Here is an 11,440-nt window from a genome sequence, read left to right on the forward strand (position 1 = left end):
GCAGTGTGTTGTGAGTGTGTTGTCAGTGTGTTTGCAGTGTGGTCGGTGTGTTGTCAGTGTGTTTGCAGTGTGTTGTCAGTGTGTTGTCAGTGTGTTTGCAGTGTGTTGTCAGTGTGTTTGCAGTGTGGTCGGTGTGTTGTCAGTGTGTTTGCAGTGTGGTCGGTGTGTTTGCAGTGTGTTGTCAGTGTGTTTGCAGTGTGTTGTGAGTGTGTTGTCAGTGTGTTTGCAGTGTGGTCGGTGTGTTGTCAGTGTGTTTGCAGTGTGTTGTCAGTGTGTTGTCAGTGTGTTTGCAGTGTGTTGTCAGTGTGTTGTCAGTGTGTTTGCAGTGTGTTGTCAGTGTGTTTGCAGTGTGTTGTCAGTGTGTTTGCAGTGTTGTCAGTGTGTTGTCAGTGTGTTGTCAGTGTGTTGTCAGTGTGTTTGCAGTGTGTTGTCAGTGTGTTGTCAGTGTGTTGTCAGTGTGTTGTCAGTGTGTTTGCAGTGTGTTGTCAGTGTGTTTGCAGTGTGTTGTCAGTGTGTTGTCAGTGTGTTTGCAGTGTGTTGTCAGTGTGTTTGCAGTGTGTTGTCAGTGTGTTTGCAGTGTGTTGTCAGTGTGTTGTCAGTGTGTTTGCAGTGTGTTGTCAGTGTGTTTGCAGTGTGTTGTCAGTGTGTTTGCAGTGTGTTGTCAGTGTGTTGTCAGTGTGTTTGCAGTGTGTTGTCAGTGTGTTTGCAGTGTGTTGTCAGTGTGTTGTCAGTGTGTTTGCAGTGTGTTGTCAGTGTGTTTGCAGTGTGTTGTCAGTGTGTTGTCAGTGTGTTTGCAGTGTGTTTGCAGTGTGTTTGCAGTGTGTTGTCAGTGTGTTGTCAGTGTGTTTGCAGTGTGTTGTCAGTGTGTTTGCAGTGTGTTGTCAGTGTGTTTGCAGTGTGTTTGCAGTGTGTTGTCAGTGTGTTTGCAGTGTGTTGTCAGTGTGTTGTCAGTGTGTTTGCAGTGTGTTGTCAGTGTGTTTGCAGTGTGTTGTCAGTGTGTTTGCAGTGTGTTTGCAGTGTGTTGTCAGTGTGATTGCAGTGTGTTTGCAGTGTGTTGTCAGTGTGTTTGCAGTGTGTTGTCAGTGTGTTTGCAGTGTGTTGTCAGTGTGTTGTCAGTGTGTTTGCAGTGTGTTGTCAGTGTGTTTGCAGTGTGTTGTCAGTGTGTTGTCAGTGTGTTTGCAGTGTGTTGTCAGTGTGTTTGCAGTGTGTTGTCAGTGTGTTGTCAGTGTGTTTGCAGTGTGTTGTCAGTGTGTTGTCAGTGTGTTTGCAGTGTGTTTGCAGTGTGTTGTCAGTGTGTTTGCAGTGTGTTGTCAGTGTGTTTGCAGTGTGTTGTCAGTGTGTTGTCAGTGTGTTTGCAGTGTGTTGTCAGTGTGTTTGCAGTGTGTTGTCAGTGTGTTTGCAGTGTGTTGTCAGTGTGTTTGCAGTGTGTTGTCAGTGTGTTGTCAGTGTGTTTGCAGTGTGTTTGCAGTGTGTTGTCAGTGTGTTTGCAGTGTGTTGTCAGTGTGTTTGCAGTGTGTTGTCAGTGTGTTTGCAGTGTGTTGTCAGTGTGTTTGCAGTGTGTTGTCAGTGTGTTTGCAGTGTGTTGTCAGTGTGTTGTCAGTGTGTTTGCAGTGTGTTGTCAGTGTGTTTGCAGTGTGTTTGCAGTGTGTTGTCAGTGTTTGCAGTGTGTTGTCAGTGTGTTTGCAGTGTGTTGTCGGTGTGTTTGCAGTGTGTTGTCAGTGTGTTTGCAGTGTGTTTGCAGTGTGTTTGCAGTGTGTTGTCAGTGTGTTTGCAGTGTGTTGTCAGTGTGTTTGCAGTGTGTTGTCGGTGTGTTTGCAATGTGTTGTCAGTGTGTTGTCAGTGTGTTGTCAGTGTGTTTGCAGTGTGTTGTCGGTGTGCACAGGGGGCCACACTGACCCTCGCTGACATGCGGCTATGGAGTTGATGATGAGTATTGATTACTGCTCTCATGCTGTGGCTCACATATATGAAATGTCATGTTGGGCTGAAATATCTGCTCTGATGGACATGGGGCTGGGAGGACACGTTGAGTCCAGGCCCGTCTCCGGCAGGAACACTGACCTTGTCAGGACCAGCAGATCTTATAAGGGACCAGGGCTCGGGCCTGATGAGGCAATTCACTGGTTTTCTGAGGTTGGTTTACGATTGGGGGCAAAATGTGAATTGTGGTTAGGTCAAGGTTTGGGTTAGGTATCAACTGGAACTGGTGAAGGTCAAGGGGAACATTTTGGTTAGGGTGTAAAGAGCTGGGCAAACCTTTGTGTGTGTGTGTGTGTGTGTGTGTGTGTGTGTGTGTGTGTGTGCGCTTCATGGAGGTATGCATTACTTTTGGTTTGACTTGTGTTTCTGTGTAAAGTGTTGGCAATCAAGACTGAGACATACACACTCACAGAGAGAGAGAGAGAGAGAGAGAGAGAGAGAGAGAGAGAGAGAGACACAGATAGAGAGAGAGAGAGAGAGGGGGGGGGAGAGGAAGAGAGACAGGGAAACAGAGAGAGTGAGAGAGACAGACAGTGAGAGAGAGAGAGAGAGAGATAGAGGAAGAGAGACAGGGACAGAGAGGGAGAGAGAGAGAGAGATAGAGGAAGAGAGACAGGGACAGAGAGGGAGAGAGAGAGGGATAGAGGAAGAGAGACAGGGACAGAGACACAAACACACAGAGAGAGAGACACACAGAGAGAGAGAGAGATAGAGGAAGAGAGAGAGAGAGAGAAAGCGAGAGAGACAGGGACACAGATAGAGAGAGAGAGAGAGGGGGAGAGGGGGAGAGGAAGAGAGACAGGGAAACAGAGAGAGTGAGAGAGACAGACAGTGAGAGAGAGAGCGATAGAGGAAGAGAGACAGGGACAGAGAGAGGGATAGAGGAAGAGAGACAGGGACAGAGACACACACACACACACACAGAGAGAGACAGAGAGAGAGAGAGAGAGAGACACACACACAGACACAGAGAGAGAGAGAGAGAGACACACACACACAGACACAGAGAGAGAGAGAGAGACACACACACACAGACAGAGAGAGAGAGAGAGAGAGAGAGAGAGAGAGAGACACACACACAGACACGGAGACACACACACACACCCCCACAGAGCAGTGGTGGTAACAGGGAGGCTGCAGCGCGCGGCTCGGGGACCCGCCGGTAGAAGCAGCAGCAGCAGCGCGAGCTGTGGACGCAGCCCCGAAAACACACCGAGAGCACGAGCGACACTGAGGCGGCCAGAGGGGCGGAGAGGAGGAGCAGGAGGAGGAGGAGGAGGAGGCACCTGCACCGAGACTCGCTCTCCGCCGCTGCCTCCATCGTCAGCTCCCGTCACCCCTCGTTCGTTCCTCTCGGGCCGCCGCCGCCGCCGCTTCCTCGTTAAAGATGGCTGACCCCAGCAGCGACGGAGAGGCACCGGAGAGCGCGCGCGGCTTCGCCCGCCAGGGAGCCCTCCGCCAGAAGAACGTGCACGAGGTGAAGAACCACAAGTTCATCGCGCGCTTCTTCAAGCAGCCCACGTTCTGCAGCCACTGCACGGACTTCATCTGGTGAGTGTGTGTCTGAGTGTCTGTCTGAGTGTGTGTGTGTGTAAGGACACAGGTGATTCACTTGCTGCTGCGGCTCTGGTCGGCCTCCCCCCCCCCCCTCGCTCCCTCTCTCCCTCCCAGACACCGCAGTCCTTCACCCACTGTCATTGTCAAAAACACGGCGATGCGCCACTCTCTCCCCCCCCCCCGGACCTCCACAATGCGACAGCACCGTGGGCCCGTCGGTGCCGGTGGTGCCTCGCCGAGCAGCAGCAGCCGCAGAGCGGAGGCTGCAGCTCGGCGGTACCGCATCGACCCGACACCCATCCCTGACAGCGGAGGTCTGGTGGAGGTCTGGTGGAGGAATGCAGCTGGAGACACGCAGGGCCCCGCTGCTGCTGCTGCAGCGGTGCGGGAGGACCTGTGCGTCCATGTGTGGGATCGGGTGTCTGTGCCTGGGCTGGAATGATCAGTCGATTAATCGATCGGTCCATTGAGGGGTTTGATTATTTGAAGTGTTTCAAATCACTTCTCAAGTGTCAGCCCCGCAGGAGATATGAGCATTTTTCCTCGCGTGTCAATGTGAACTGGATAGTTGGGTTTTCAGTTTATAAATGTTTCACAACTGTGAGATAGTTATGCCATTTTTGATTTTTCTTCTATTCTCTTAGATCCTACTTGTGTCTTTATTGCCTTCTGTTTTTTGTTAATGCATTTAATGTGTTATCTTAAGTACTTTGAGTTGCCTTGTTGTTAACAGGTGCTATTCAAATGCTCAACTTGCCAATGTATTGAGTATATGTTACTATATGTTTATATAAAACTTTCAGTTCAGTCAAATAAAGGGGAATCTAGAAGTACAGCTTATATGTCTGCCATGGCCCAAAAGTTCACTTTTGTAAGTTCACATTTAGTAAAGCTAATAAAAGAATCCTTCAGTAATTGTAATCGAGCTAAAAGTTTGAAATAATCTCCGAGCCCTATTATAAGTGTAAGGAAATATAAAAAATATATAAATAGAATACTACACTATTATATACAGAATGGACAGTATGGACTATGTACAGTGAAATATATTGCACATAAACCATTAAGAAAAAAGGCCTGGATCTGCCCTCTGACACGGATCTGCACCAAAACTTGATTGGTACTTCCCTGACCTTTACCACAACCTTCCACCAAGTTTTGTGGAAATCCGTCTTGTAATTTTTGTGTAATCTTGGTCACAAACAAACAAAGCAACCAAACAAACAAATGGACAGGTGTTGAAAACATAACCTCCCTGGCAGAGGTACTTATTGATTGATTAATAATCGTAATTGTGGAACTACTTTGTACGAGTTACTGTGTGCACGAGTGTGCACGAGTTACTGTCATGTTTTGATCCCCCTACACTCCCAAATCTCACCTTCCTGTCTTCTCTCCACAGGGGCTTTGGGAAACAGGGATTCCAGTGCCAAGGTAAGAGCAGTAGCTTATTCACAAATCCTGCTGCTGCATATGGCTGTGGGTGTGCGGACGGATGTTCGCTCCCTGAAGAAGTGTTGGTGTGTGTGTTGTGTTTGTTGTGTTTGTTGTGTTGAGGGCCGCAGGTCTGCTCACTGTCGAGAGTGACCTGTTGGCCCGTTGGTTGACGGCGTGTTGTTGTTGTTGGCAGGCAGGTGTCAAACTCAAAGCAGATGCTTGCCAACAGTGATGAGAGTGAGAACACTCGAACGGGCTCAGGCAGGAGAGACCGTGTGAGGATGTAAGAGTAGAAGAGTCGGCGGAGAGGTGAAAGCTGAGATGTCTGGCTTTGGCCGAGGGGAGGAGGACCGAGCAGGAAGTTAGACTCCTCGAGCTTTTTCTCCAGCCTGACATCTGATTGGATTTGTGAAACGGTTGAGTTTGTGCGTGGGCGGGTGGCGATGTGTGTCTGTGGGTGGGCGGCTGGTCGTGGCAACTGGGTGGGTGGGCGTCTAGACACGGACCACTGCACGAAATGGTTTCATAAACAGCTCCCTTTGCGGCACCATAGTGACACCCCTCCATCACATGCACGCTAACAGTACTGCAGCAAATGCTGTCGCCGTGCTTGTAGTATCACTTCCTCCTCCTCGCCAATGCATGTCCGACACCCACCTTAACTCCTCTGGCGTGTGACCACCCGTGTGAGGTCCAGGAAGAATATTTGCTCAAGGGTCCACATTGGGCTCTTGCGTAAGACTTCATTGATGGTGAAGGGTTGTGTGAAGTATTGCGTGTGAGGTTGTGTTATTTATTTATTTATTTATAAGCAGTAAAACGATGAAGTTCCCCTTGATTCTGCGGGCTGCAGGCCTGTTTGCAGCTCGGGGGGGGGAGTGATACAGGAAATGCACTGAGGGGCTTTTAGAGAGAGCGAACACTTTTCTTGTGCACAGTCTCCAGTACTGAAGTAGTGTGTGTGGTGTGTTGCCCTGAGCTGTAACACATCATGCAGAGCACACGCAGGTGTAGAGAGCCCGGATCAATCCGAGCTGTGCACAGGTCGAGCCGCTGTCAGGTCGGGTTTCGTGGTTAGTTTCCAACAGTTAACTGATAACTCTTAGATTTACTGGTCGGAGGGCTGTTTGCTGTGTTATCAGGCAGTGATCAAAGCTCCTATGGGAGGTAGATATGTCTAAAATATGTCAGGAAGCAATAATATAGTCATTTCAGGTTAAAATGAAGGGATATTGGTGACATTTGATAAAAAATCTGTAACTCAAGGTTCACTTACTGGCTTTTTTCCAGAGCTTTCAACCACATCTCATGGATTGATTTTAACCAGCTGTCATGTTTGAATTTAAGATTACATTTTGTAGCAATGCCACAATTAATCAACTGCTTTATTTACTAAAAAATTATAATCGATTATGTGATTATTTTCCGAGCAAACATTTCAGAAGTTTGGTTCTCAAGTGGGAAAACTCAGTGGTTTTTTTGGTCTTATATTATAATATATTGATTTTTGTTCTTTTGTTTTATAGCCAAGGCAATTAATTGATGACAAAAACTATTTGCACAATGCAACCTGATCAATTCTTGCCAATACTTTTGGCTAAATTTGGTGTATTGAGTTTTATCTAAACTACATGAAAGTATTTCATTTTGATGACTCTATCTAGTGTTCTTGTTTTCATCTGGTTGCCTTGAACAGTAAATATTTATTCAGAATTCTAATATATCTACATAAACAAATATTTGCAGATTTCAGCCTCTCTAAGGCTTAAACGTCATTTATTTGTTCCCCTTCTCAAGAGAAGAGTTGGAGATAAAATGATAAGAAGTTGAAGCTGAGAAAAGTGATATAACAAAGTTAAGACATCAGTTTAACAACTCAACGAGAAGGGTTGCATTTGTTTGAAAAGTTTGGTTGTTTGGATGAGAAATGTGAGGAATGGGCTGCAAATGAGTCCAACTTGATAGAATCGCTGGTGATTAGTGGACAGGAAGTACTTCAGACGTTGTGAACAGGATAAAAGGTTGTCTGGGATGTTTGGTATTCACAGTGACGCTTATGTAATTTCCAAATATGGGTCAGAGCAATCTTCACCTCAGATAATCGGACTAATCTGTTGATGTGCAGGATGAAGGAAAGCTTTATTGTTTAGTAAAGAGCAGTTTGAGTCCCGTTCATTTAAAAACATGTCTGTATTCACAATGATGCATTTTATCCTTAGTTTGACCTTTCTGAAGAGCTGTTTTGTAACATGTGTAGCCAAGTTGAGTTTTTGAAGAGCAGATTTGAACAACAAGGTAAATCTGAGTGCATGAGATAGATGAGATAGACATAAAACAAGGTAATACAGATGCAGTGCAATGTATAAATAAATGGACCCAGAGTATAAAGTTGAGAAGATAAAAAAACAAATGGATGTTTCCTCATTTGTTAATATACAAAAAAATCAAGATGGAGAAGTCATCCAATATAAAAGTAGCTAGATGTAGGATAAAAGTAGTCATATAGGATAAAAGTAGTATAAGCTGCTGTTTTTCTTTCTTCTCCTACGTGGTACAAAGTTGATTTAAAAAATATATGTGAACTGAAATTATGTGGATAAGAAGTTGACTGATTAGTGTTTTGTCAGAAGACCAGAAGTTTTACTGTATTGTTTGGAATTTAAAAAAAAATACATCTTTTGACATGCAACAGGCCAAATGCTTGACATGACACAGGAATGAAAAGTAACTGATTCTTAACTTTTGATTCAACAGCTTTGATATCTGTTTGATACATATCACAATGTGTAGTTATTATAATTTTCACACTTGACATTTAAATGGTGTTGAAAGTGCAGTTTAAGACAAAACATGCTCGACAAACTTTAACCTGAAAATTACTATACCGACATCTAGAAAACAGAGAAAAACAGCTTGAGTCTTATCACTTGCTTTTCTTTAAGAATTATTGGTAACAGACGTTTCTGTGAAAGTCCACAGAGGGGGATTTTATAGCTGTTCCGCATTTTAGGACTTCTCGTCCACGTTTGCTTAAATGTTGAGACTGGAAGTTTCCTTTTGACCTTGGAGGAAGCATTTGGCGAAAACAACCTTACATCAGCAGCTATTGTGGAGCTTTCAGCTGCATCACTGTGTCCAAGGTCAAGAATATGTTTTCAATCCCACTGTTATGGTTTATTTGAATGTGTTGTAGAAGAAGGCAGCGATAAGATGCCACAGCTGGAGGCATTTAGGTTGGACAGTGTTTTTACAGGATTTGATGAGTGTGTTTCAACTTAACGTTAAGATACACAGTGAAATAAAGTCATCTAAAAGTGTGGAGGCCGTGGTTATATGTAACCTAGATACCTTAAACTTTGGGTCCTTTGAAATGTTCCTAAATTTTCAGTCAGTGGAATTTATTTGACCAAATATGACAGAAATATGCAATTTGTAAACAAGAAACAGTGAGTGAACTGTGGTGTGTTAAAGAGAACAAGAAGGGTGTAGATGTGGGCACACACACACACACACACACACACACACACACACACACACACACACACACACACACACACACACACACACACACACACACACACACACACACACACACACACACACACACATCAGCAGCACCAGCACTCTTGTGTTGGTCTGGAGGAATGTCAGACATCTGGTGCAGACTTGTTCTGGCCTGTGGGGACGATACTGTGTGTATGTGTGTTTGTTTATGTGCTTCAATGATACACACTATTTACTTAGTGTGTCAGTGTGACAGAGCTTTCCTCCGTGGGTGTGTTTGAATACCTCTTCTGGACGTAAAGAATTTTCTTGATTGTCTCCTGCCTTCTCCTTTTCTTATATTTGGTGTTCAAACAGGAAAAAGAGGAAGTTCACTTCCTGTCATTTCCTGTCAAAAAGAGATCCAAGACAGTTACATGCTGATTACAGATCTATTCGGTTATTACATCCCATGGGCTGTGGGCTAGTTTGACGGGAGGTTTTAAAGCAAAATCCCCTTTTTTCATACTGAGAACAAACTACTTTGAAATATTGATTATGATGTTGATTACCATGGCAAAGGTCAAGGTTTTGAGGCATTCAGGTCAGCCCTAGTCAGAAGGAATGTATTTAAAATCTCATCCGGATGTTATTTGAAAGGAGACACTTGAAACAATAAGAGTCTAAAGTCTCACTAGAGATTCACAGCAGTGCTTTGAGTTCATCGTGCTTCATGTTCACAGAGTTAAGCTGGTGTAACGTTTATTAAGTTCACCCTCTTCGTAACAACTCTATTTTTATTGCAAATTAACACAAAATGAAGAGAATGTCAATAGTTTTGCAGTAGTTGGTCATAAACCAAAGCACTTGGCAAACTTTTAACCTGATAACGGTGCTGGATGAAAAGTCCTTTAGTTGCTGAGATATTTCAGTCAGGACCATATAGAAATCTTCTCATCAGAACTGTTTTTATGAGGCAGATGTGTTTCTCTTATTGTATAATTCCATAACTAAAAGTTGACTAGAGTGACTTTTCACGTCACGCTCCACTGGCCTCAACAAACATATGAATATTCTTTTCAAGAGAAATATGAATGACTTGCTTTTGTGCATCATTCCAACAAACAGTAACTAAAAGAAAACTGTGTATTTCTATCGCTTGGAGTGTCGCTGCCATTGATTGGCTCAAGGCTGCGGCTGACATCATCGATGTACAGTTGAAATAGTATCTCTGTTATTGACTGTTTGACAGGCGAGCGTGTCCAAAGTATTGATCACAAGATACGTTAGTGACACCGTCCACAAACCACAGAGTGACGGGAGAAAAGAAGCTTTAAAGAGAACGTCTGTCCACAGTTCCGTCCTTGTTGTTCAGCGAGGTCCTTTAATGACTTCAATACTCAACACACCTTTCAAATGACAACAGATCGATGTCAGACGTGAACCAGTGTTTGGACTTTGCTTTGTTTATTTTTTTAAACACTCTTATAACTTTTCTCATAGATTCATATATTTTATATTTTTCTTTTAGCTCAAAAAGCAGCTTAACTCAAAAAGCTACTGTCAAAAAATCCAAAGCTATTTAATTAACAAAGATTTGGAGTAAAACACAGAAAGCTCCTAAAAATCCAACCGACATGGACTTTAAGAGTAAAAGATTTAATTTTAATTCTGTTTATATCTTCTTTTCCAAAAATGGCGTAAGCAGACCCTTATGACAAAGACATGTAATTGAGGCTTGTTGTTCTGTAAAATAAAAGTTTTCATATCAGCAAACAAAGGTAGATAATGATAACAGATGTTTATTGGCAAAGGATCTATCGATCAGGCTCTGGTGTTGTTATCTGTAATTACCCAAATGTGTCAGGTCTCTAATAATATATAATGTGATAAGTTGTTTTCGCTCTACCTGTATAAACAGGCAAATTTTGGCCGTACACAAATTTTTCACTAACAGCTATTTACTGGCTGAGAAATGTCAGGATGGACTGAATGACCCATGTTACATAATGGACAGTTAACCAGTCACTTTAACTCTCTTCACTTCAAATCGTAGCTCTGATTCCATCCACCCATTTAATTCTGCTGATCCGGGGTCGAGGCGGGATCCAGACATCCCTCTCCTCAGCAACGCTCTCCAGCTCCTCTGGTGGGATCTCGCCGCTGCTCCCAGGACCGACCGATTACATAATCCCTCCACAGAGTTCTGGGTCTACCCCGGGGTCTCCTCCCAGTTGTGTGCGTTCTGTTCCTCTTCATAGAGAGAACATGCTCAAAGGCGAGGACATGCATTGCAACTCGTTGATCCAATCATGAATATGATTTGCATTCGAGCTGTTCTCATGAAGATTTATTAAAAGCATTTTCAATACAGCGCAAGATGGACAGGCGTGTCGGTGCAGCGTCAGCAGTAATGTGGGAATAGCAATTGAGCAAAACAAACAAGATTGCATATATGAGTGGCTGGTACCAGGCTTCTTTCCTTTTTCCGTTTCTGTTTGGACGTCCGGGATTTGCTCGGAGTAGAAGCGCTGCTCCTTCACGTCGTCAGAGGACAGATGAGATGGTTCAGGGATCTAATCAGGATGCCTCCAAGGTGCCTTTCGTTGGAGGTCAAGAACTCGCTGAAGGGATTACATATCTGATCTGGTAACGCCTTGGGATCCCGAAGAGCTGGAAAGCGTGGCTGGGGAGAATGTGTCTGGAAAAACAAGCTACTTTGCGGATCTGGTCAAAGGGGCAGATCCAGGTTTCACTTTCTCAAACAACAAACATTGTAAGAGGAGTTTATGACAATATCTCAGGGATGAATTCATGGATATTGATGAAAAAGGCACATTCAGAGTGTGTGCCATTCGGTGCAGCTTGATTGGATCTAAGGGGACTTTTAGGGACCTTGGCGTACGTGTGCGCTCTGAGTATCCTAGTTTCCGTCTCGGTTCCTCTGAATTGCGGTCGAGAACGATATGACTCGAGCGGAGCA

General features: G+C 44.3%; 1 protein-coding gene across 2 annotated transcripts in view; it reads left to right on the top strand.

Annotated features, from left to right (window-relative positions):
• The first annotated feature begins 3,055 nt into the window (after positions 1–3,055).
• The window catches only part of LOC117764914 (protein kinase C beta type), a 32,043-nt gene continuing 23,658 nt past the window's right edge, over positions 3,056–11,440 (top strand). Inside the window, exons 1-2 of one of the 2 annotated variants that reach the window (XM_034591074.1) lie at positions 3,056–3,531; positions 4,940–4,971. In XM_034591074.1, the coding sequence (XP_034446965.1) occupies positions 3,368–3,531; positions 4,940–4,971 (196 nt within the window). In that variant the 5' untranslated portion in view covers positions 3,056–3,367. The remainder of the gene's footprint in view (positions 3,532–4,939; positions 4,972–11,440) is intronic. The other variant, XM_034591080.1, reaches the window with a different exon arrangement.

This window comes from Hippoglossus hippoglossus, chromosome 1 (genome assembly GCF_009819705.1).
Source record: "Hippoglossus hippoglossus isolate fHipHip1 chromosome 1, fHipHip1.pri, whole genome shotgun sequence".
NCBI lineage: Eukaryota > Metazoa > Chordata > Actinopteri > Pleuronectiformes > Pleuronectidae > Hippoglossus > Hippoglossus hippoglossus.